The following is a 27,493-nucleotide window of genomic DNA, read 5'->3' on the forward strand; positions in this document are numbered from 1 at the left end:
TATAGAGCAGTAAAAATGTTGGGAATGTATGAAAATTTAATGGTCATTAAATGCGTAACTGTACAGGGAAAACGCATGAAATGGCGTATTTGTCGACTGAATATCTATACTATGTCGATATGATGTCGACAACATGCCAATTAAATGTCACTGCTAACACATTTGTTGACGACATGTCGACTTCATGTCGATATGTTGTCGATAGGACACGTGTCTGACATGCAACGTTTCAGTTGGGAAGGGTTGTTGGGAACGTAGGTAAAATTTATTAACATTAAATGTGCAACCGTTTTTAATTGTCGATTGATTGTCGATGGTATGTCGATATTATGTCGATGACGAGCATGGTTGTTGTTGTTGTCGATTGTATGTCGATAATATGTCGACACAATGTCGACATTCAGTGCCCTAATTTCTGATGTTGTGCTTCTCGACATTATGTCTATTGATATCGATGGGATGTCGATTTTTATTTTTTTTTGGGTGTTTTTTCCTTTACTCACCTTGTTTTTTTGGTTTGCAATTGCAGGAGACAAAGTGTTCCTTGTTGTATCGTACGATGGTGTTTGGTTATGTGAGAATTATAATTGGATCTACAAAGCAAATAGCAGCTTGACGTTGACAGTTACAACCGAGACAACCCTACAAGAACTGCGACAAATTTTATATGAAGAGTTGGAAGTTGATCCGGTAGCGTATGATTTAAAGTTGGAGATTTGTTCCTTGTACATGAAGGGAAAAATGGTTGCGCCAGAGGTTATTAAGAGAGAACGCCAACTGAGAACGTTTTTAGAGATGAGGGCAACAATGTCAAATACAGAGTTTATGCCATTATTCGTGACCAAGGTGAGAAAAGTTGGGAATTCGGAGCCTACGCTGCCTACTAATCCTCTCCCTCGGAGTGTGGTAGGGTCTTGCGTTCCCGAAACAGATGTTGGGATTGGTGTGAATGAGGAGGTTCCGACCAATTTAGAGGTTCCGACCAATGTAGGGCAAGAACAAGAAGCGACAGGATTTCATCAGTTTGAAGAGTTCGATACACCCTTCTACAATAATGATCCTATTGTAGATTTGAATATGGATGATGAGCATGATTTAGCAGTCGATGAACCCGTAGCGGGACCATTGTTGAGGTTAGAGTGTGTACCGAGTAACCAAGGTACACAGCGAGAACGACAACCTCGTAGTGAAAATCGCACTACACCTGGAACTAGCAGTAGTCGACCAGGCAGAACTGAAGAACATGCTCGTCATGCAACGTTCTCAACGTTCTCCTCTTTCGAAGTTGGGGTACCTGTGGAAAAGAAGCCTGTAGGTCGTCCAAGAAAAAGCAACGCTGGAAGAAGACGGGAGAACCGTTTCCCGTCACGAGTGATAAAAAGGTTACGTACCACGAAGCTGCAGCCGCCGTGGCGATTCGAGCCACAACAGAGCAACATGCAAAGCCCGCATCTGAGGCGTCTTGTACGTATTCGTTGGGAAATTTGATATATTGTAATGATGCATATTTTGTCATAGTTATTTTTGTTGAGGTTGAATATTTTTCAAATATTTTAATTATTTTTAGGTTTAATAGTTATTTTTGTTGAATAATGTTGATATTTTATATTTGAAACCACGTATAATTATCAAAATTTGAACGAAAAGAAAATCTATATATACATAACTGTAATGTTAATTACACAAAATATACAATGTCCCAATAATTACACATATAATCAGCCGACATTTTGGTAAAATAAATCGACACACCACCGTTGACGAAACATGGCTATCCGGTCTGGCGTCACATCGGTCAATCCACGCTGCATCATGAGATGCTCCACATACTCAATGCAATACACGCCACAATCACCACTAAATGCAAAATAAAATGTAAAGTCAGTCTAACGTAAAATATATTTAAATACTATAGTACTTTTTTATCGCTATGTACCTGGTTGCTGACTTCGGAACTAAGTCGTGAGTGGCTCGAGTCGCGTGCATTTTTGGAAGCACCGTGATGTCACCGTTAGCTAACGCCATGATCTGGTTGTTATGTGGAAATTCCGGTTGCAAGGATTAGCGAGGGCGGCGGTTAACTGCCCAAACCTTCATGATGGGTTCCATGGCGGTCCAATGACAGACGCTGGAATCACAGTCGTAGACATTAATTTTCCACAGCTCTATGTCGACTTCAACTGTGACCCAGTGCCTTGCCGTGGGAAGGTTCAGAACGAAGTAAATAAACTCGTTACCCCTCCATCTCTCAAAGACTTGGGACTGTAATTACAGAGAACAACGAAAACAATTAACAAACCATAATAATCTTCCCAAACAATTGACATTTAAAATCTTACTAAAACAATACCTTATGAGCCCCTGTGCAGTAGTCCAGGATATATTCCTCCCATTTAAAGTTTTTCCTCGGACCCTTGTGGCTCGTCCATGCACTGCTGATCATGGCGGTCACGAATGTGGAGAGAATGATACCCTTCTGAGGAAATGTCAGTGGATAGTCGGTGCGTCGCCTCCTCGGCATATGCATTCTTTGCATCTATATGCCGCATATAAACGGAAATATCGATTACACAAAAAAATATATTAATTGCATTGTACATAAAGTTGAAAAGTGAAGTAATATTATAAAATACTTTACTTACGTCATCTGTAAGCCATTCCTTTGGTGTGAGCATTATCCAAAAGAATCCTGGACCGTAATCACCACTTCTCAAATCCTGAAGTCGGTGGTTCGGAATGAGTCCAACACACCACTTTCGGAAAGTGGTTAACAATTTCTCATCCGGTGGCTCCAGGGGATCAAAGTCGAAGATGGCCTATGTCTCCTCTTCATCTCCGTATAGTCACCGAACCATACGGGAGGCTTTCTCTTCCTCTTCCGAGCTCTTAACCACTGCGGAGTTGTGCCTCTATGGACAGAATCTCACCCTGCGACTCGGTGTCATGTACATGGATAAGAGGTTGTGCCTCGATCGGAGTCGCTGGAGCTCCCTCCTAAGGATCGTAATCGTCGGGGAAGACCTCATCCTCTTCTCTGGGGGGTGAAGCGGTGGTGGTGGGGTAGATGGATCTGCTGGGGCCTCCGGAGCTGAAGCTGTCGTTGGCGGACGATTCAACATGGCCAATATGTGTCTGAGCTGCTCCATAATTACGTTCTGACCACCCTTCAGCTCTACATGGCTGGTCTCGTGCCTTCTTCAGCTCGACATGAGCAGCATACAGACCCTGAGTGTCAGCCTCGATCCTATCCAACCGAGCCACTAAATCAGTGTACTCGGCACCCCGAACGCCTGATGCAGATGGTGCACTGGGCTGAGGTTCTGAAGCAGTGGCCTGAAAAAATATATATCAAAAAAATACGGTAAGCATACGATATACCCTCCACTATATAAAAAAAATAATAAAAAATAAAGACATAAAAAAAAGTTCCAGAAATTGGTACCTGAGTGTCTCTTTCACGAGTGTACGGGACACGAGTCTACGGTACGACTACTGCACCTCGGCCTTCTGTGTCATCCACAACATCATTAACCGGAGTTCTCCACACCATCGTAAGATATTGTCCTCACAAATGCCTCCTCCTCTGTCCGTGGAAGTAGCCCCTTCACCACTTCCAGATTCTGTTTATGGTTTAAAAAATATCAAAATAAAACCATTTAGCATTTATTACAAGCATTTATGTTAAATAATTATTCAGAACATAAGTGAAAATCATACCCGTCTAGAAAATAATGCGCTGACGTCTTTCTTCCCAATATCGCCTTTGCTCGTCCAGCTAAGCATCATGGGGAACCGAATCCCGTGGTTCGTGCCATACCTCTTGCCAACCTCCAAAATGGCCTCGTACGCCCAATATTGGACTGCAGGTGCGAAGCCATATGCTGTGTATTTGCACTCGTGCTGAACATCCGAACTCAGCTTCTTCTCGTAGTTGGCCTTCTGTTTCAACATGTCTTTACGAAGCGAGTGCATGAGTACGGCGAATGAGTGCTTCCCCCAAGGAATCCGGAAGAAGAACTCGAGGTCTTCCACATATCTAAGTATGTGAGGCGTGATCGGCGCGTTGGCCTCGCGGCCCGAAGCACCGACTCCACAAACAAGCACAAGCGAGCTTGTACAAGTCTTCCGGGTTACGGCGGTTTGTGAGCGAAGTTGGAGTGCTTCGTCTTCACACTATCGACCGGTTGAAATATTTGTTGATCAATCGGTCGACCCCGAGCGCGCGACTGCGCGGCCTTCTCCTCTTCTGTTGGCCCAGGAGAAGTCCAAACCCGTAATGAGTGCAAACTCCGGCACCCGAATCGGACCTCCTTCGAGCCAACATAAAACCTCATCCTCAACTCCTCCCGAGCATCCACTTTCATTTTGTGGAGCATCGAGTGGTGAAATAACACCGAGGAGAATGTCGGTGGTACGACATTCCGAAGCTCCCGAAACGGCTTTCCTTCGCCGTGTTATTAAGGTTGAACTCCTCAAAGCCGAGCTTTGATTTTTGCAAAAATTCCAGTGCCCCTATATGTGACGCGGCCAGTGAAATGCTCGGGTGCTTTGGAATAATGAGTACGGGAGCCATGCGAAAAATCAAAGACCAAACAAATTTAAATGTCAAAAAAGTTAAGAAATGTCGACATAACATCGACATCATGTCGACGATTCGTCGACATTAACAAACATTCATAGCACGGTTCGATAAACGGTCGACATACAATCGACATTCTATCGACATTACCATAAGAGCGGTGACAAACTACCAACATCGACAAGTTATCGACATACGGTCGACAAATCGTCGACATTATACCAACAAAATGAGCGGGACTTATAATCGACAAGCTGTCGACATACGATTGACAAATTGTCGACATCCTAACAGTAAACTTGCAAAAGAATGAGCGCAACTTATTATCGACAAACTATCGACATACGGTCGACAAATTGTCGACATTCTAGGAGCAAAACCACACGACATCAAAACAAAGGTAAAACCATCGACAAGTAGTCGACATTACGTCGACAACCCGTCGACAACAATGTTCGAAGCACATAACCAGATACCTACACATATCGACATCCTATCGACATCCTATCGACATTTCATCGACAACTAAGTAAAAACACGAGAAAACACCATTGAAACATATCCAACACATACAACATGCAACTATTGACATCTAAATTCGCATATACAATCTAAAACACACAAAATCTGAAGCACATACACAAATTCGCATTGAAATTTCTAAAATTTAAACAGAAAAAAACTTACCTTTTCGTGGTTCAATGGTTCACTTCAGTGAAGTTCAGTGCTTCGTCGTCGTCGTGGTCCTGGATCGTCCTCGTCGTGGTTCGTGAGGGGTTGTGGGTTCGTGCTCGTGAGGAGAACAGAGAGAGAGAGAGAGAGGGGAAGTCTGGTTTGTGGGTTCGTGAGTGTGGGAGCGGGTTGTGGGTTCGTGAGGGCTTGTGGGTTGTGGTTCGTGCTCGTGAGGAAAACAGAGAGAATGAGAGAGAGAGGGAACGTCTGAGAGAGGGAAATGTGGGGGGGGGGGGTTCGTGATCGTGAAGAGCGAGAGAGAGAGGGAGCGTCAGAAAGAGAGAGGGAACGTCTGAGAGAGGGAATTTTTAATTTAGGGGGTATTTTAGGAAACTTTTAAAATTATAGGAATAAATTTGTACAAATTATAAAGGGGCATAAATTTTGATATAGGTTATATTATTAAGGGCAAAAATTGAAATTTCCCTAACATAACTAGCATTCCTCTAAAAAAAAAATACAAGAAAGAATCGTCGAAAAAATAATGTTAAAAGTTTGCATAGCCGTCTTCTGTTTCTAGCGCCACGCTACAAGGTAGTTGCCGCCGGCTCAGCCTCTCCGACGTAGCAGCAGTTGGGTTTCAGTGTCTTCTCTCCGATTGACAATGGAGAGAAATTCAGCAGCTCACGCCATGGAATGGAGCATAGATTTAGAGAAAGCTCTTCGCTCAAACTCACCAGCTCTCTCCACACAAGCCATTCTACAGTTCGGACCCAGACTCCTTCGATGGAGTCACGAGCCATCACCGCCCAAACTCGCTGCACACCACATGTTCGACCTAATTCCCGGAGAAGATCGTCTCTTTTCCAATGCCATTCTCTTGCGCCTTGCTGATGCTTTCAATTCTGGAGACCAACACACCAAGCTCTGCGTTGTGAAAGTGTTTTTAATGGAGTACAAGCAACGGGAGAAATGCCATGGGAGAAGATATAAAGGGTTTTTGTCTAAGGGAAGGGTTTGGAATCGTAGTGAGTTGTTGAGTCGAGTTAAGGTTGTGTTTGATAATGGTGATTGTGATTCAAAGGCTCTGGCTTTGGCTCTTTTTGGTTGTTGGGCTGATTTTGCTAAGGATAGTTCTCATATTCGGTATTTGGTGCTTTCGAGTTTGGTCTCTTCTCAACTTTTGGAGGTGAGGTTAGTAGTAATTTCAGTGTTGTTCATGGTTAATTTTTCTGTATTTCTTAGCATTTGTGTTGATTTCTTGGCGTGGTTTTTCTATTGCTATAGAATTTTTTAGGAAGAAACTTAAACATGGAGATTTTAGTATAAAATATTGAAAAAGTCTGTAGTACACCCGCTGTTTCGGTACTCTGGTTTGTTTCGGCATTCAGATGAGTTTCTTAGTCTATTTATTTTCATGATCATATATGTTGTAGTTGTTTAAGACCACGTGTAAATTTTTAAAAAATTTCGAATAGTTTACAATGTTAAAATAAAAGTTTAAACAGTTGCTTAGCACGCGTATAAGATAAAATAATTATACGTGCAACAAAATATTTGAATCTTATTTTTAGCATGGTAAATTATTCGAAATTTTATAAAGTTTATAAGTAGTTCTAGATAACTACAACATATATGATTATAAAAAAAGAAAAAGAAAAAAGGGCTAAAAATCTCTTCTTGATGCTGAAATAGTTAGGGGTGTGTCGAAACGTCTCTTTTGGAAGTGTACTATAGAATTTACCCTAAAATATTTTGATTTTTGATTTTCTCTATTTTATTTTATTTGAATTGGTTTTTGATCTTTGTATTATATGGTTTGTACAGGTAAAGGCAGCTCTTTTTGCTGCAGGATGCTTTTGTGAGTTATCAGATGACTTTCCATGTATTGTATTGGAGATTCTTGTTAATATGATGAGCTCAACTGAAACCTTGTTACCTGTTAGATTGGCTGCAGCTAGAGTCTATGCGAAACTGAGATATTCATATTCAACTGCAATTAGAGCTTATAAGGTACAATATAAAACTTATATTGGTGAGTAAGGGGACATTGGTGAAAGCCTTGATCTAACTTTAAAGTGTTTTGGTCATATCATGAATCATGATTCTATGCTATGACATGGTTTGGGTTTGTGATAAAATTTTATGGCTCTATCTATGCTTACTTGAACAAACTCGTAAGAGGCCACTTGTATCGAGTGCTAGATTCTATTCCATTTTTTCTTTACACAATATAACTCTGCCTTCTACCAAACATAACCATAGTCTTGATATTAGTAATTGTTTTGTTAAAATATATTCCTGTTGGTACAATCTTGCACAAAATTCAACAGGAATCAGCACATTCCATTGTACTTACATTGTCCAACTGAAACAATCATAATTCATACATTATGCTGTGTTTGATTAAAAAAAATGTGTTGCTTTAGCTCTGGTCCTTCCTTCCCCCTTATTCTGTACTGCTCTGCTCTCGTGTCTTACATTCGTGTTCTTTGATTGTATGTAGTATATACTCTTACTAATATCATTAGTGATTTTAAGGTGATTCTAACAAATGGTTGCAGACAGGTCTAAAGCTAGTATTAGATTCCCCAGAAGAAAATTATCAGATTGCAATGCTGCTGTCACTGTCAAAAATTGCATCAACATTTTCAGTTCTTATATCTGACCAGGTATCCTCCTGCTTCCAACACCGAGAACAAATAGCTCCTATTCAGTACACATACTGAAGGAGAATTTATTACCTATGTTTAGTATCCCAGTTGTATGAATAGGACTGGTTCTTATATCACTTGTACTGCTAACTGGATTAATGAGAGGTTTTTTAGTATTGCTGACTTGAAAATTTAATTAGCTATGTCCATGTCATTGAGGTTTCCTAACTAAATGTATAAATGGCCAAATGGGCTGTTGACAGAGGTGTGAATTAATATGTGAAGTCTAGATATTTATCTCTGTGTTTGGAGTTCCCAAGAAACTTGTATGTTTCTTGATATCAAAACAGACACCATTTGATTCCATACTTTCTTGTGCCTACCGTTTATGTGGATCCTTAATGGGCGTTTCTTATTGACATTTGAATACAGGTTGGCTTTCTTTTATTGTTTCTCAGCCCAGATAAGACTTTGAAGCTACAAGCAACTGCACTAAAATGCCTTTGTTTTATGTTTAATAAAGGAGCATACAATTTTTCGGCTAATGTGAATCTGGCCGAAGCATTGTTCAGCACCCTCGGTGAATCTTTAGTTCCAGCAAACATTCAGTGCATTGCTTTAAGGATTTTGCATAAGGTTGTTTCTAAATTATGTATAAGTTTGTTTAATGCTGTCAAATATAAATTATTTTGATTTACATTGGACAATTGCAGATGGTTTTATACATGCATAGTCTACCGAGTGACATACTTGATCTCGATAAGCTCTTGACTGTTGCTGAGAATGCATCCATGTCACCATTTATGTCGAAGAGCTTGCTGGCTGTTTGTATTCTGGTTGAGATGTCAAATAAATTCAAGGGAAGAAGAGATATTGGTTCCAACTGGTCATGTCCTTCAATTACTTCCGGGGCGATTTCAATAATCTTCAATTGGATCACCTTAGAGGTGAAGCCATTGTTTGATACTTGTCCTGATTCTACAGTGTTTCAAGAAGTTAATAAATTATTCAATCTTCTTCTTTCTATAATCGATGCACACCCGGATTCAGTTGGCTTACTTATTGATCAGATTATTGTATTTTTGAAATACCTCTCCGAGATGAACAACAACACAGTACTCAGATTGAAGCTTGTTTATAAAGTTTATAGATTTATGGTAACCTGTCTTGAATTTCAAAGTAAAGAAGCCAGTGTTGTCGATGTACTTGTATATGACAAAGTGAAGCTTCTTGTTGAAAATGTATGTGAATGCAAAGATTTTGATTGCTATACACACACAATCTACTCTCTACTGCTACATTCTCCTGCCATTTGGGGTCACAATACGAATAAGAGTGAGGAAAGTTGCAATCTTGACGATAGGTCGGGTATAGTGCAGCATTCGTATTCAGTTGAGCATGAATCGGTTACACTTGAATTTGCAAAGAAGATATTGGCAGAGAATAGGAATTGGTTGGCTTACAAAGTTGGAATGTATTCTTCATGTCAGGGTTCATGGCTCACATCTTCTTTCATATTTCAGCAGCTAATTACGCTTGTTCATTCCAATTCCTGCAGTTGCTTGTTAAAATCACTAGTTGAATTTGCTAAATCTGAGGAGAAAGTCATGTTGCTGGTTTTGAAAAATGAAGGTTACTTCTTAGCAGATCGATCAAAGAAAATCAGACCCTATATTCCTCATTCCTACACTGTTCTAGCTGAAGCCGATTTTGATGAGGTTCTTTTCAGTGCTTATGACAGTCTTTGCTCTTCAAAGAAAACATTAGAAGGTGATGTTACATGTCAAGCGTTTCTCTTTCAGCGATGGTTTTTGTCTTTACGAGCAAAAACATTAAGAGGTGTGGCGGATGTACTCAAAATTCTAGGTGCAATATCTGAGGAAAGCAGTAAAAGCGGCTCCCTGGCTGATTGCTTGTTCTCTTTAGAACAAATTGCTCAAGTCTCTTTGAGGTTGGAGAAGCTGGTAAAGGAATTCGATCTTTTTAGTACATCCTTCGTAGACATGGACAACGAAAGTTTGAAAATCATTTCAGGCCTTGCACTCAGTACTTCACTTCTGTCCTTTATAACGGGTTCTTCTCTTTTCATTCCTAACCTTCACGATCCTTGTTCGAAAAACTCGACCAACAATTTACATGCTCATCTAATAGATAGCCTAGCTGGGAAGTTGTTGCACATGGACAATGAAGTCAGTGCAAAACTTTATCAGATCATGAATACCGATGACCACAACAATGTAGATTGCTGTAACAGTAACTTGAAGTTCAGAAATCAAGCCTGGAACGTCGGTTATGAAGCAAGGGATGTTCTTGATATTTGTCGTGTTGCTGTGTTTGATATAGCTTGCTTGCAAAGTGAAGCAAGCGGGACTCTTAACGAGGAGGATACATATCGAATTACTAAGAATGTTTTACAGTTCATATTCAAAATTCTTATCAAATGGATGAAAATCCCTTTCAGGACCCCCAAATACTTCTTCCGATTTAGGTAATTGAGCAAATTTTCTCATTATCAAGTTATTTATTTTGTTTTAACCTCTTGATTTTGTTTAGCTCTTAGATTGATTTATCATAAGTATAGTTTGTGTTACTTTAAATTGTGCTTTAGAGCAAGTCTTCCATAATTTGTGAAATTTCAAAGTAGTCAAACACCATTTAAATGGCACCCGAAATTGTGATAAAGAATTGAACTTTTGTTATTTCAGGCCTTGCATTGGGTCAGAACTCTTCGCTGTCAATGTCGGGAAAAATGCAGATGGAATTTTTGTTTCACAGGGTGACAGCCTTTCTTTAAGTCTCTGTCTTCAGCTAAGAAATGTTCCTACCGATCTTCCAGTTCGGCCCACGAAGTTGTTTACCATGCTCTACAGCAGAGTATCCTTTCAGCAGCCAAAACCAATTTCGGAAACTAAGGAGAATTCTTCTAGAAGCAGTTATCAAGTTTGGGAAACTGCTGACATGGTAGAAATGAATGAAAAGCTTCTACATTACGTGACACAACATGAAACGAAAAATACGATCAATACCAATACTAATGTTGAATGCGGGTTTGTGAAGACATATGTTTGTTTCGAAGCAGACGAGAGAGGGCAGGGATTCTCGAGTTGCTTGCTTGACATTTCGAGATTTCCAACAGGTTCTTACAGAGTTGAATGGGTTAGTTGTTTCGTTGATAATCACGGCGCATATTGGAGTCTCTTGCCGTTGAATGCCGGACCTGAATTTACCATTTTCTAACTCTTACAGAAGTAGCAAAGCATGGAAGTTGGTGTATTTGCTAAATTGACTATTGTATAGATACACATAGTCCCTTTTGGAAGAGAATGTGGAAGGGTTTATGTGGAGTTTTATGTATCAAGCTAAATATATAACAATGATGGTATGTTGTATTTTTGTTTTTGATAAATCAACTTCAACTTAGTATATTCAACCAACATATCATATACAATCTATCACCACCTTAAAAAAAGGCCTTAAATTCTTCTATACAATCAATTCAAGAACTAACTAAAAAAATTACAATTGCTTAAACTATTGAACATCTATTTCCTTCAACTTTTTTGGAGTAACCATGGCTACTCTAGTTTTGACTTCTTGCTGAATTCTATTGCAACTAACTATAATAACTTGCACATATTGAAACCAAAGAGCCTTATTCTGAATCATCCATATGTGGTAAACCAAAACTGGTATAGATACACTATAAACTTGCCTTCGAAATTTAGAGATTTTCGCTGTATCAATCCATCTTAAGATAGATTTCAAATCTGTGCTCAAACATCTCCATCAAAACCACTTTTTAATCTCCTGTAAGTAAATCCTGCTAAAGTGACATTTAAAGTAAAGGTGCTCCACAGTTTCAGCATGTACATTACACAATAAATAAGAATTTGTTTGAGAGATATTGAATTTCATTAGTCTATCACTTGTTTACAGTCTTTGTAAAGTAGCTAGCCAAAGTATAAAATGATGCTTTGGGATGGAAAGTCTCAAACTTGTTTGGTATGTTGTATTATACTGTATTGTATGAGTATTATTTAATACAATACTATGTTTGGTAGTATTTATAGGTTGTGTAAAGTTATAATATATTTTCAATAAACTCGACCCAAACCCTGATTATGGGTCGGGTCTCATGTCCTAAGTTTAGGTCTGGGTTCTGGGTCCAAGTCTGAGTTTGGGTCCTGGATCCGGTCTGGGTCTAAGGTCGGTCCGGGTTTGAGTCCCGAGTCTCAGGTCCAAGTTTGGTCCTGAGTCTGGGTCCCAAGTCTGGGTTCGAGTTTGGTCCCAACTCACTTGATGAGGACTAAAATGTAATTTTCTTAATTTGTTAGTGTATGGTTAACATATTTAATGCAATGTACTGGAAATAAGAGTTATTTAAATAATTGTAAATGTGTAATGCAAATTATTATCCGAATTAATTTTATATTTTTGCATATAAGGCCTTTGTAATATGATCTATCAAGGTAATTTATTAATTGAGGTAATTATGCCCGTTTCTAACTAATTAGAGATCTTGAACAAAAAACATAATTGAATTTTTTTTATATGAAATACTTTATATGTTTTTTTTTTATATATAGTAGTAAGAATTTAAAATTATAATATTTTAAAAAAATAATCGAAGAAAAAAGATTTTTTAGACTTTGATGGCTCTAGGTCTCTACTACCTTACCCCCTGATAATTATTTACCATTACTTGTTACTTAATAATATATAAGCATTTAAATTGTTCAACAATATTCTTTGTTGCTGCTTATATATATATTTTGGTGAAAGTATAGAGCTTTAACTCTACAATTGAAATTATTTTCTTCTTTTAAGACAATTAAATTTTTACTTTTAAGTTAGACAACACCTTAAAAATTAAAATATATATAGACAATATTTTTGAAAAATTGTTACAAGATGACTACTTATAAGTGGTGGCCATTCTAGAGCAGTTACTTAACCTTCAATGGTTCAGATATTATAATTAAGATTTTCTAAACTAGCTAGGAATTTATTACAATGACATGATTAACTATTATTAAAGGCTTCTCTTGAATTCAAGTGAATATATAATATGACTTGACTTCTCTTTATAAAAGGAAAAATATGGTGCCTAATACCACTTAAAAGTATTAAATTTTATATTATTAAATTTAAACTATTATAGAATATCACACTATTTTTAAATAGTACTAGACATTTTTTTTTGGTGAGAAACGGTGCCAACGACTTCACCTTCTTAGAGATAATTTCTAAGAGAGAGAAGCCGACATAAAACCTGCATTCATTTATTAATTGCCTCATGTAAAATAAGAGATTGAATAGGAGGATAGTCGAGCCACCAAACCTTGCTAACAGTAATTGTTGAGAATCATGGGGTTCTATCTCAAAACCAATTGGCAATGAGTGGAGTAGCCCATGTTCTTATATATGGCTCAATTCTCTACTATTTATTCCATGTGGGACAATGTCCACAATATTCCCCCTCAAGATGATGGCTATTTTTTGCTCATCAATCTTGAACCGTATCAGAGTGGACATGGTCACTATCTGTATAGGTGCGGATCGGATAGGATCACTTGCCCGCAAGGGATATGGCTCTGATACCATGTTGAGAATCATGGGGTTCCATCTTAAAACCAATTGGCAATGAGTGGAGTAGCCCATGTTCTTATATATGGCTCAATTCTCTACTATTTATTCCATGTGGGACAATGTCCACAATAGTAATCAATAACGCATACTTATTAACCATTAATGTATGAGCTGTCATATTATAAGTTTCTACGACAGTGCACTAGACTCGCCAAACTAAAGTTATTATAAGAGTATTGTTATTGGGTACCGGTGGTGCTTAACATATTTTAGATGTATCGCTTTACAATTGGCTAACGATATTCCTTAAAAATTATTGTATTAAACTGTATGAGACTTGATACTTAGTTAGACCAATAACGATATTAACACCTAAGAGGGTGGTAAGCACCACTAGTGTCTTTTAATATTTTCCTTATTAAAAGACAAACTAAAGAGAATTGTTAAAAGACACTACTAGTGTTTAATACTTTCTTTAGTGTCATATTACTATTAGTGTAATTAAGTAACATGTTCTATATAATATAAAAAAATAACTTTTAGAAAATATTGTCAGCCAATCGTAAAATTTCACCTATAAAAAATGTTAGGCGCGAGTATTGATGCCAAATAACAATGTTTAAAACTAAAATATCTTGAAAAAGTCTTGAAGAAAACTTCAACAACATATGATTGTTATTGTGAATACATTGCTAGAGACTATTAGTGTCATAACAATACTCAGTCATTTATTATTATTATTATTATTAATTAACTTGAATCATGGGGTTCCATCTTAAAACCAACTGGCAATGAGTGGAGTAGCCCATGTTCTTATATATGGCTCAATTCTCTACTATTTATTCCATGTGGGACAATGTCCACAATAGTAATCAATAACGCATACTTATTAACCATTAATGTATGAGCTGTCATATTATAAGTTTCTACGACAGTGCACTAGACTCGCCAAACTAAAGTTATTATAAGAGTATTGTTATTGGGTACCGGTGGTGCTTAACATATTTTAGATGTATCGCTTTACAATTGGCTAACGATATTCCTTAAAAATTATTGTATTAAACTGTATGAGACTTGATACTTAGTTAGACCAATAACGATATTAACACCTAAGAGGGTGGTAAGCACCACTAGTGTCTTTTAATATTTTCCTTATTAAAAGACAAACTAAAGAGAATTGTTAAAAGACACTACTAGTGTTTAATACTTTCTTTAGTGTCATATTACTATTAGTGTAATTAAGTAACATGTTCTATATAATATAAAAAAATAACTTTTAGAAAATATTGTCAGCCAATCGTAAAATTTCACCTATAAAAAATGTTAGGCGCGAGTATTGATGCCAAATAACAATGTTTAAAACTAAAATATCTTGAAAAAGTCTTGAAGAAAACTTCAACAACATATGATTGTTATTGTGAATACATTGCTAGAGACTATGTCATAACAATACTCAGTCATTTATTATTATTATTATTATTAATTAACTTGAATTCCAAGATTCTGACTGATTCACCAAGTGGGCCTGTTGTAGTTTGTGGCTTGTGCCCACGTCGACCATCAATTCATGATGAAAAGGTTAATATAATGTTTTGGCATATATGAAAAAGGTTTGTCTAATTAATTATGAATAAATTTATAGTACATTTCCTTAAAAAGCATATTTTGACAGATTTAAATATGTTCTCACATTTAAAAAAACTTTTTATTAGTTATGATTGTGTACGTTCAATTTTTTTAAAATTACTTGCCAATTTTTAAAAAATTTCCAATAATTTATGATGTCGAAAATAAACGTTAATTTATTATTTAAGGTACTATTTAATATTATTTTAAAAAATTATAAGATTTAATTTATTATTTATTAAAATAAAATATATTCAATTAATTTTTACAAAATACAAAATTTAAAATAATATTTACTCTAAATGAAATATTGTCAATTTCTCCTAAGACACTACAAATTTTTTTTACTTTTAGTCACAACAAACCTTGTGACTAAAAGGAAAAAAAGTTGTGACTAATGATTAATTACCATTCTTATGTTGTGACTAAAAAGTCCGTGACTAAAAGAATTAGTTACAAAAATTATAATTTGTTGTGACTAAATGTGGTTTTACTCACAATACTTATTGTGACTAAAAGTTAATTAGTGACAATTTGTGTTTAAATACTATGTTTTAGTCCCAAGTAGTTTTTTGTTGTGACCAAAAGTCACCGTCACAAAAAAAATTATATTGTAACTAAAAAATTGTCACTAAAAGTAGTTGTTTTTTTATAGTGAGAGCTAGAATATAGGTCTGATTAATTGTTTATAATTTCATGCGATTAATTAATTATTGTATAATTATTGATGACACTATTTAGTAATTCCGAGTATATTTGAGTATAAATATTAATTAAATACGTAATTATATAATTAATAAATAATAACTTGACTTATTCTAACATATATATATATATACAAAAATAATAATATAATAAGATCTTTGAATCCAAAAATATAGCTTTGAAGTCTTTATTTAGAAAAGGTTTGATTGATTATATATTCTAGATTTTCAAGATCAAACAATCTATTATCTAACCAGTCTTTAATTAATTAGGCGTACGTATATACATACTATAACATATATAAGAAAATAATATTTTTCTAAACACACAATACGTGTTATATTTATAACCACATATGTATAGTAATTTGTTTCTCTCTATAAATATTTAAAATTTGCGATAATTATTTTTATTTATTATATATATATATCTTTATATATAAATGAGTAGGGGAAAAAGTCAAATAAAAAATAAATAAATAAAAACAAGTTTAACTGAGTTTAATGTAAATCCATCATAAAAATGCAAGTTTTAAATGAAGAGCGATGGAATTTTCTTTTCAATAGAAAGGATGGTCATTCATTCTGAAAAATTCAGATATTACAATGTTCGTTAAAGCAGAATGAGCATTCAACGCACTAAAATTATAATCTCACATAAAACAAGGTCCTTTAACAACATAATTAAAGCTCGTTTGGTATGTCGTATTGTATTGTATTGAATTTTATTAAATTGTATTATAGTAGTATTATTTAATACAATAATATGTTTGGCATTGAATATTTGTATAATAAATTGTGTAATGTTATAATATATAATATATTTTCAATAAACTCGACCCTAACACTGACTATGGGTTGGGTCCGGGTCCCGGTCCAGCTCTGTTTCTCGGTCCGGGTTCATGTTCGTTTTTCAGTCCGGGTCCCGGGTCCTAGGTCTAGATTTGGGTCTGGGTCCCGGGTTTGGGTTCGGGTTTGGGTCTGCGTCCGCGTCCAAGTCTAGGTCTGGGTCCCGAGTTGGGGTTCGGGTCCGAGTCTTGGGTCTGAGTTCGAGACCAGGTCTGTTTCCCTAGTCCTAGGTCCAATTCGGGTCCGGGTCTGGGTTTGGGTCCCGAGTCTGGGTTCAGGTCTGGATTTGGGTCACGGGTCTGGGTTTGGGTCACGGGTCTGGGCCTGGGTCCGAGTCCTGGGTCTCGGGTCCCGTGTTTGGGTCCGGGTCTGGGTCCCGGGTCTGGGTTCGAGTTTGGGTCCTGGGTCCGGGTCCCGAATCCCGGGTTCAGGTCTGGTTCAAGGTCCAGGTCTACGTCTCGAGTTCGGGTCCCAAGTTTAGGTCCTAGGTTTTGGGTATGGGTCCTAGGTTTGGGTCCTGGGTTCTGGGTCCGAGTCCCGAGTTTACATCTGGGTCTCGGTCCAGGTCAGAGAATTGGATTGACCCTGGATCCTTTGTAAATATTATAATACAAGCTAATACGGACCATTTATGTATTAAATAATACAACTTACATTGTATTAAAAATTTTACTTATAATAATTAATACAATACATTATTTTATTCAAACATAAAGTTATTTATTATTTAATACAATACACTCCTTATATGCTCAACCAAACGAGCCCTGGGTGACTCTATTTGCAGATCGCTTAATAAAAAATAATAAAATATTATTAAGAGAAGAAATTAGTAAGCGACAATCTCTCACTAACAAACCAAACTGTGATGACATATGAATAAAATTGTTCACTGGTTGAACCACAACCAAAGCATCCAATTCAACCACCGTATCAAACCAACCTTTATCCAACTTAATTAAATTAAGTACCCCTATCAATTGTGCAATTTTAGGTTACCGCGACTAATTGAAACAGGCTCAATCAGTTTTCCTGCAAGGTCAAGGGTCACACAACCAAAACCATTTTTCAAATTTTAAATGAAGAGCAATGTTTGTTCTCCACAATAAAATGAAAATGTTTGTAAACTTTTTGTACAAAATAATTTTTCAACAAAGAGTACTATATGGTATATGTGATATGACAATGTATATTTTAGTTATAGTAGATCTCTTGTTTATTTTGAAAAATTCTAAATAATTTAGAATCTTTTTAAGTTACTAGTTAAAAATATGGAATATAATAACAACAATGTACACATACAATCATATCAACTGAAAATAGATTATAACTTCTCTATTTGCCAAAAAATATTAAAATTATACACATATGTCTTCACACAATAATAACATAGGGTATACTAAGTCGTGTAATTATTAGGTAATAATCTAGTGAATAAAATTACATTATATTTAAATTATTTATAGTAATTATAATAAAAATAATATAGTTTGATAATTAATTTTTGAAATGAACTTTTTAGTAATGTACACTTCATTCTCATGTAAAATGTAAGGGTTAGAGAGATTAAAATATCTCAATTATGTGTAATTATACAATGTAAACATGTAATTACACCAATTGTATTTTATAAATGCACTATATATAATTTATAAATATTATGTATTTTTTTTAAACGCGTATAAATATATAGTTTGAGTTTAGTCAAAGTAATCGGCTGTGACAAAAATAATAAATATTAAGAGAGTGTAAGAGAAACATGTTTGACAAATTATTGTCATAAAATTTGAAGAAAATTCTCAATTATAGATTTTTTAAATATTATTTTAAAATCAAGAAGGTGTCAATTCTATATCGAAACATATAGAAAATCATACTATATCCAGGACCACTTTTCTCTCTCTCTCTCTCTCTATATATATATATATGTAAAAGATTCAAAATGAAAGATTATGGAGATGAAGAAGAATAATAATAATAATAGCTGTGCTATATTTTTGTTAATATTATTAATGGTGAATTGTTCAAGTACATCATGCTTGGCCCAAAACGACACTATTCCAGTGGAAGTTGGTGTCGTTTTTGACCTGGAAACTTGGCTTGGTAAGGTTTGGTTAAGTTGTATTGAATTGGGTCTCTCAGATTTTTATGGCTCTCATCCCAATTTTAAAACAAGATTGATTCTCAATATTAGAGACTCTAAAGAAGATGTCGTCACTGCAGCTTCCCAAGGTACGTACCTAATAATAATAATATATTAATCATATATATTTTTAATTTTTAATAAAAATAATAAGTATGGCATGCCATTGTTTCTGATTAATTATATTATATATATTTTTAATTTGCTCTTTTGTATATTGATTATGATAGCCTTTTAGAAAGATTAATTAGTGTTATTGATAACTTATTATTATAATCATGATAATATATTAATTAAGCTTGTCATGATGGTTAATTATATACTTTTATAATGTTTTTATCTTTAATAACACACAAATTTTTTATGCACTATAATTTAGTGTATAATCTTTTACTTTTAGTACAATAACTCTAATAATTCATATTACCTTTGGTTTGGTTGAAAGAAATGAAAATATAAAAATAGTAATTGAAATTATAGAAATAAGAATATAGAATGAAACTAAATTTAAATTTTCTTTTGATAAAAAATTATCAAATTTTTTATCATCTTACATTGGAATGATCATTTTAAAATAGAATAGTCATTCTACTAAAATAATAAAATGACTATTCTATTAAAATGACATTCTAATACTTTAAAATGTAACCAAATAAAAAAATAGAATAAATATTGTTTCATTTCCTTTCCATTTTGTTTTATTACCAATCAAACATCACATGTCTAACGAAAATAAATATATTTTACTTAAAAAATCTCGCATTTTATATTAATTAAATTAATAGTCCAAAATAGCTAATTTATGATATGATTATATCATGACTACCAGTAAGAATTCAAAATTTTAAAATAATTTAATAAAATAAATATTTATTAAATCAATTAAAAATTTAAAATCTTAAAATAATCTAGTAAAATAAAAAATTAAAATGTATACAAAGAAATTGATAAAAAAATTATTATTAGTATTATCTTGTATTGGAATAATCTTTCATTTTTTTTACATGGAATACTTATTCTACTAAAATAGTGAAAAAATCATTCTATACATTGGAATAATATTTTAAAATGTAACTAAACAACCTTATATATTACATTATTTCTTTAATATTCTACATCAATTTTTTTTTGAGACTGAATTATTTTCAATGCAACAAATGTACAACAGCTTTGGATCTTATACAAAACGTACAAGTTCGAGCAATACTAGGACCACACAAATCGACTCAAGCCAAATTCATTATTGATTTGGGACAAAAAGCTCAAGTGCCAATAATATCATTTTCAGCAACAAGTCCTTCTCTTAAAATTTCAAATCAAAGCACATATTTTTTCCGAACGGCGACTGGTGACTCATCTCAAGTCTTAGCGATTAGTTCCATAGTCAAAGCTTTCAGATGGCGAAAAGTTGTGCCCATTTACATTGACAACGAATATGGAGAAGGAATTATTCCTTATTTGGTTGATGCCTTAGGAGAAGTGAACACGGAAGTCCCTTATCGTAGCGCCATTCCACCCTCGGCCACTGATGATCAAATTAAGGCCGAACTTTACAAACTCAACACAATGCAAACTAGGGTTTTTGTTGTTCACACGTCGTCTGACCTAGGGATAAGGTTGTTCACCATAGCTAATAAGATTGGAATGTTGGGACAAGGCTATGTTTGGATCATAACACAAGATTTCGCCAATCGTTTAAACTCCTTAAATTCCTCGATCATCGACTCAATGGAAGGGGTTTTAGGAATCAAGACTTTTGTACCACAATCAAAAGAGCTTGATAGTTTTAAAGTTAGGTGGAAAGCCAATTACTTCTACAAAAATATTGATCAAATTGGCAAAAATCCCACTTTTTTCGATGCCAAACTCAACGTCATGGGTTTTTGGGCTTATGATTCGGTCCATGCATTAGCCTTAGCTGTCGAGAAACTTATTAGTACAAGTGGTGGTGTCATTAATACAACGACGTTAAATAGTGTCGCAAATACTAGTGGCTCAACTAATCTCGATAGTTTTAATGTGTCACCAATCGGTCCGAAATTATTGGAAACCTTATCAAGTACAAGATTTAAAGGCCTAGCTGGAGATTTCATCTTAGATAATGGGCAACTAAAAACACCAATTTTTGAAATAGTGAATATTGTGAATGGTGGTAAAGGAAGAATTGGGTATTGGACACAAAATAATGGGCTAGTAAGAAATTTGGCAGATTTGAGTGTTGAATATTCAACTTCAAAATCAAGTCTAAAACCTATTTTATGGCCGGGAGAGTCTACTAATTCTCCCAAAGGTTATTGGGAGAATCCAACTAATGAGAAGAGGTTGAGGATTGGGATTCCAAACAGTAGTGTTTATAGAGAGTTTGTAAATGTGATAAATTGTGATGCAAACACTAGCATTTTGTCATCATCAGATGTCATAGGATTTAGCATCGATGTATTTAAAGCGTCAGTTAGAGCGTTACCATATGCTCTTAATTATGATTTTTATGTCAATCGTGATGGTTCGTATGATGACTTGATTTATCAAGTATATCTTGGGGTACGTAATATATATTTTTATTAATATTACTATTTTGGTCAATCTCGGTAGAATAATTTTTTATTTTTAGTATTTAGAGAAATTATAATTTATAAATTTTTATATATATGATTGTGTATATTGTAGATATAACATACATCACATTCTATATGTTTTTAGAAAATTTAGAATAATGTATTGTACTTAAAATATGGTTCAAATATTCAGTTGCACAATTATTATTAGTATAGTAAATTATTTAGAATTTTTCAAAAGCTAATGAAATGTCCGTTATAACTATAATATCGATTGACATGTAAAAAAATTGAGCTATAATTTCTCTAAATACTGAAAATACATATATCTTTACCGACAAAAGTAACATACTATAATTATCTTGTATATATATTTCACTAATTAACTGTATCACTATATTTGACAGAAGTATGATGCGGTGGTAGCAGACGTGACAATTAGAGCAAATCGATCCCAATATGTATATTTCACATTGCCATACACAGAATCAGGTGTGGCAATGGTGGTGCCGGTGAAGGACAACATGACTAAAAGTGCTTGGGTTTTCTTGAAGCCTTTAACGTGGGATTTATGGGTAACCACCTTTTGTTTCTTTCTCTTCATTGGTTTTGTCGTTTGGGTTTTAGAACACCGAATCAATGAAGATTTTCGCGGACCACCGTCTCATCAAATCGGTACAAGCTTTTGGTTCTCCTTTTCCACTATAGTTTTTGCACATAGTAAGTATCTTTCTCTAATATATTTATCACAAAATTACACATTAATTTTTTTTATATACTGAAAACAAATTATGATCCTACAGTAGAACTAAAAATGATGCCTTACCTAAAATTTTTTCCACATATAATTTTATTTCTTTAACGAAAGATAGGATTTGTTTGCAGAGGAGAGAGTAGTGAGTAACTTGGCTCGATTCGTGGTGATTGTTTGGGCGTTCGTTCTGTTAATATTGACTCAAAGTTACGCAGCTAGTTTAACATCACTTTTAACAGTGGAACAACTCGAACCAACAATTAAAGACATTAACCAAATATTAAAGAGTGGAGAAAGAGTTGGGTGTTTGGGATACTCTTTCGTGTATGAGTTGTTGAAACAAAGAGGTTTTGCCAATTCACAGATTGTATTGCTTAATTCCACTCAACAATGTGACCATTTTTTATCAATTGGGAGTGCAAAAGGTGGTATTGCTGCATATGTGGATGAAACCCCTAATACTAAGATTTTTCTTGCTCAATATTGCTCCAAGTATACATTGATAGGGCCGATATTCAAGACTGCTGGCTACGGCTTTGTAAGTATACTCTTATTTGATGTAGAAATAAACATGTATTTGATTTTTATTTATAAAAAATTTTATTTTCTTAAAAATAAAAACTTTTGCCCGCGAATATATATTTACTCTTTTATACAATGGAAATAGAAAATCAATATTGCTAACATATAATTATGGCCGACCCTAAAACTTTTTGGGTCTTTGGAAAAAATTAATTCTTGGTCCCTTTTGTTCTTACCAAAGAATTTTGTGTTTTTTTTTTTAAAAGAAAATTTGTTTTTGAAATCTTAGTAGATCTTAAGTGTAGGTCTGACTCGCCTTACTCCAGACTGATTATACTTATAATGTGTGCACAGTGTCTAACTTAGGATTTAGCACAAGGAAATAATTTTTTTTAATAAAATAATATAATATATTAAAAATTTATTCAAATATTTATTTTTATAATATTAAATATAATTTAAAGCTGTTACATAAAAATGAAAAGTTTTTCTTGAATGAATGCGAAGTGGTCGAGATCGATAATATAGTTGGCACGATAAGAGTGGTTATTGTTTTAAGGGATAATTACATCAGATACTATTTTTTGTAAAAAAAAATTATATTTTTACATTTAATTTATTTTTTTTTTTTTTACATTTTTACGAACTTTTTTAAAGAAACAACACAAAAACAACAAGAAAACTACATAAAAGTAACATGAAAATAAAAACTAAATAACATCAAAACAACAACAAAAAATATCATACAAAGAGTACAACATAAAAAGACCGTATTTCTGTAAATAAAATAAAAAAATCGCGCGTAAAAATATTTAAAATTCCGTAAAACCGTATTTTTGTAATCTTTTATTATTTTTTGTGTATGTGTGAAATAATCCCTTGTTTTAATTAGTTAAGTTTGGTGATTGTCCAAATTAGCCTCTCGATTGTGGACCTATTTAAAGTGTTCAATATTCATTTAGATTGGGAAACTTACAAAAATACTGAAATTTGGATTAACTTTTACAAAAATACTGTCACACGGAATTTTTTTCAAAAATACTGTGTTTTTATAAAACACCAGTAAAACACAAAGCAGTATAACTCAAAACAACAGTAGAACACTAGTAAAACACCAGTAGAACACCAGTGAAAACTTAACACAGTATACTGCAGTATGAAACTTATAAAAAAACACAGTAAAAAAGTAAAAAATACCGCCTGGCAGTATTTTTATAAAAAAAATAGCAAAAGTTAGTATACCATGTAAATTTCCCTTTAGATTTAGCTAATTACAAAGAAAATAATTAGGTTGTGTTTAGTTGGAAGGAATAAAAATATAGAAACAAGAGAATAAAAATATGAATGGAATGGAATAAAATTTAAAATGTATAAAAAATATAATAAAAAAAATTATTAAATTGCATTGTAATAGTCTCTTCTTCTATTTTAAAATAGAATGGTTGAATGTACGTTTTGTTTTTGATTGAGCATGATGTGCGTGTGTTTGATCAAAATTTTATTAAAAAATTGTTCAAATTCAAAGCATTTTTGAATAAAAAAAATGGTATATTAAAAAATAGTTTTTGTTATTAATTAATTAGCTTTGATTAAAATACATAATAGGTATTTATGGTGCGTTTGTAAAACCACAATGTAATTAGATTTGTGTGTAATTGGAAGTAATTACACAATTGACATGTTTGTATTGTGTAATTAGAAGTAATTGAGGGGTTCCAATTACACTATTTAATTCTCATGGCCCCCATAAGAATTGGATGTAATTACACTGTGTAATTACTAAAAACTTTCCATATTAAACATTAGCTACTAAAAAATATTATTTTCTCATGTAATTACTAACTATTTTGCCAAACAAGATATTAAGAATTCATATATAATTACCACCTCATATCCAAACACACCTTGCATTTTAAAATATAGTGTAATTAATATACTGTGTAATTACCACCCTAGTAATTACCCTACTTAGTAATTACACAGTTAATTTCTTTTAGTGGTGGCGCTTGTCCACCCTCGTCTCTATGTAAGTTCGTCCCTGATTGTGTATGTGCGCTCTGTTTGTTTTAGGCTTTTCGAAATGGGTCTCCTTTAGCACATGATATTTCAAAGGCAATTCTCAACGTGACTGAAGGAGACGAAATGAAAAAGATCGAGAACAAATGGTTCATGACTACTGAACAAAATACTTGTTTAAACTCTGACCCCAAAATCTCATCCAACAGTCTAAGTCTCGACAACTTCTGGGGCCTATTTCTAATAGCCGGAGTTTCTTCACTATCAACACTCATAATCTTTGCTATTATGTTCCTTCAAAAACACAAGCAAATCTGGTCGAATTCCCATAGTTCTATTCCAAGAAGAATTGGAGCCATTTTTAAAATTTTTGACCAAAAAGACCTCAACTTCCACACCTTTAAAAAGAGAAGTAATAATCAATTTTATGGTGGATATGGTACAGATTTTGTGGAGTTTTCAGCTAATAATACCAACTGTCCTCCAAGTCCATCAACTAGTAATTCTACAGGCTCAAATTCACCAATGCCAATGGGAGAACAATTAGGAACAATACTAATTTCTAGTGCTCAAGCCTCTCCACCCAATCATGATGGCCATATTGTTCAAATTAGTACTACTCACAACTAATTATTTCTTTTATGGGAGATTCAAACTTGCCACATTAAATTTGTGAAGAAAATTGTAAAACCACATTATTTTTTAATGTATATATTATTATTTGTTTAGTGTATATATATTGAAGCCATAATGTATATATATTTTTACTTGTATTATCAACTACAAAACACTTCTATGCAATTGCGAAGTCATGCATGCATGATTTGAATTCAGAGGAACACCATATAAATTTTCTACAAGTGACTGTTGCCTACCTAATCAATACATGTCCAAAAAGTGACATTGATTACAAGACCCCAAAAGAGGTATGGTCAGGTAAAGAAAGTGTTAAAAATGTGTATTTCTAAGTTATCTTGATGGCACTAAGGGACAAGTTATGGGTTAAACATAAACCTAGTATTAAAACTATTAAAAATTAGGCATGTCAAAAAAATCCATTTAGTTGGAGCGGGTTGGAGCTCTGATCCGAAACATTTAGATACTTATTGGATCTTAGATCAGATCCGCTCTGCCCCGCCTAATTTTTTCTGGATCGGATCTGATCCGACCCGATTTAAATTTATTTCAAAAAAACTTAACTCAAGACTCAGGCCCTAGACTCGGATCCCTTAGGACCTGGACTCGGACCTAGACTTGGGACCCGAGACCCGAGACTTGGACTCGGAACCCAGACCCGGGACCTAGGACCGAGAACGGGACCCAGACCCTAACTCGGCACCCGGACCCGAACCTTGACCCAGACCTGGACCCGGACCGAGACTCAAACTCAGACCCGGACTCAGACTCGGGACCCGGGACCCAGCCCCAGACCGAGACCCGGAGTCGGACCTGGGACCCAAACCTGGACCGGGACCCAAACTCGGACCTGGGACTCGGGACTCGAGACCCAAACCCAAACCTAGACCCGGACTGGGACCTAGGACCCGGGACCAAGACTTAGACCCGGACCCGAACTTGAACCGAGACCCGGGACCGGACCCCGGACCCTAGACCAGGACTGAACCCGAGACCCAAGACTAGGGCCGAGACCAAGACCTGGGACCGGGACTCAGACTTGCACCCAGACCGGGATTGGGATCCGAACTCGGACCTGGGACCCAAACTCAAATCCGGACCCGGACTGGGGACTCGGGACCCGATCCAGACTTGGACTCAAACCCTGAATCGGGACCCGGACCCGGACCTTGACTCGGGACCCGAACCCGGACCTTGACTCGGGACCCGGACCCGGACCCTGACCCGGGCCTAGACTCAAATTCGGACCCAAACTTGGATCCAAACCTAGACCCGGACCGAGACGCAGACCCTGACTCGGACCCGGATCCGACCTGTTGTTGGTGTTGGGGTAGAGTTTATTAAAAGTATATTATCTTTACACAATCTATTAATACATGTCAATACCAAACATAATATTGCATTTAATAATACTAATACAAAATTATAAGTTAATATTAAAATTCTTAAAAAAAAAAGAGTTGGTTCGGATCTGATCCGATCTGAGTATCTGATCTAACGGGGCGGGGTGGGGCAGATCCTTACATGATTTGGATCAGGTCGGATCATAGCCGGATTAGATCCGACCTGACCCATTTAAACTCCTATTAACAATAGAGATGTAATCTTTGAAAAGGATGTATTTCCTTGTGTTACTAATGATGTTTTTGTTGGAATTTATTTTACCAGGATCTTAGATCTACTCACAAGTATGTTTATTAACATCCTAAATATGAACTTTCTAAAACGATAAATTAAACACATATAAAGTTTAAGAAACCTTACATTGGGTGCAGCGGAATATAATGACTCCTTCCGTTCAGATATCTAGCCCTTGATTCCTTTCTATAGCAGAGCATTATCAATATCTGAACCTGGATCTCTTTCTCTGAATCTTTGATGCTGAAACTCCTTTGCTGATGATCTTTCTTCACGATCTTCCTCACTATGATTGAGGTATTGCTTGATGTGTGTGGGCACTACTCATACACTAAGGATTTCGAAATTATCAAGAGGGAAGAGAAAGAAGTGGCAGCTAAAGATAGGGAGAGAGAAGGCTCAGTTTTTCTGATTCAGAAAGTGTCAGAAGAAAAGTGTTATTTTTCTGAAGCCTTCACTATCTATTTATAGCATTCCACTAGGGTTGGGTTTGAATTATATGGCATTAAAATAATGAAAAAATCAACTTAAAATAGCTACATAGGTGGCCGGCCAT

At 34.9% G+C, this 27,493-nt stretch overlaps 3 protein-coding genes and 1 long non-coding RNA gene across 7 annotated transcripts; 2 read left to right on the plus strand and 2 right to left on the minus strand.

The window, feature by feature from the left end:
- Positions 1-1,634: 1,634 nt before the first annotated feature.
- On the minus strand, positions 1,635-2,050 carry LOC133032468 (uncharacterized). The gene is made up of 2 exons (XR_009685099.1): positions 1,937-2,050; positions 1,635-1,857 (listed from the first exon to the last, which is right to left on the minus strand). It is a non-coding gene; the product is annotated as an uncharacterized LOC133032468 (long non-coding RNA).
- Positions 2,051-3,527: 1,477 nt separating this feature from the next.
- LOC133031951 (uncharacterized) lies at positions 3,528-3,951 on the minus strand. The gene is made up of 2 exons (XM_061105747.1): positions 3,718-3,951; positions 3,528-3,620 (listed from the first exon to the last, which is right to left on the minus strand). The coding sequence occupies exons 1-2, from the start codon at positions 3,949-3,951 to the stop codon at positions 3,528-3,530; spliced, it is 327 nt and encodes a 108-aa protein (XP_060961730.1).
- A 1,824-nt stretch (positions 3,952-5,775) lies between these two features.
- LOC115707493 (uncharacterized) lies at positions 5,776-11,335 on the plus strand. 4 transcript variants are annotated; one of them, XM_061105430.1, is made up of 7 exons: positions 6,322-6,445; positions 7,079-7,112; positions 7,198-7,264; positions 7,816-7,923; positions 8,338-8,541; positions 8,619-10,393; positions 10,611-11,335. In XM_061105430.1, the coding sequence occupies exons 2-7, from the start codon at positions 7,105-7,107 to the stop codon at positions 11,140-11,142; spliced, it is 2,694 nt and encodes an 897-aa protein (XP_060961413.1). In that variant the 5' UTR covers positions 6,322-6,445; positions 7,079-7,104; the 3' UTR covers positions 11,143-11,335. The 4 variants fall into 4 exon arrangements, with proteins under 4 accessions (XP_030491342.2, XP_060961413.1, XP_030491351.2 ...); XM_030635498.2 differs by having other exon boundaries at positions 6,370-6,440; XM_030635482.2 differs by having other exon boundaries at positions 5,776-6,440; positions 7,079-7,264.
- Positions 11,336-18,645: 7,310 nt separating this feature from the next.
- LOC115709680 (glutamate receptor 2.1) lies at positions 18,646-25,393 on the plus strand. Its single transcript, XM_030637847.2, has 5 exons — positions 18,646-18,905; positions 19,985-21,357; positions 21,779-22,091; positions 22,257-22,663; positions 24,718-25,393. Exons 1-5 carry the CDS (start codon positions 18,686-18,688, stop codon positions 25,291-25,293), a joined length of 2,889 nt encoding a protein of 962 aa, XP_030493707.2. The 5' UTR covers positions 18,646-18,685; the 3' UTR covers positions 25,294-25,393.
- Positions 25,394-27,493: the final 2,100 nt, after the last annotated feature.

Source organism: Cannabis sativa, chromosome X (genome assembly GCF_029168945.1).
Source record: "Cannabis sativa cultivar Pink pepper isolate KNU-18-1 chromosome X, ASM2916894v1, whole genome shotgun sequence".
NCBI classification, from domain to species: Eukaryota; Viridiplantae; Streptophyta; class Magnoliopsida; order Rosales; family Cannabaceae; genus Cannabis; species Cannabis sativa.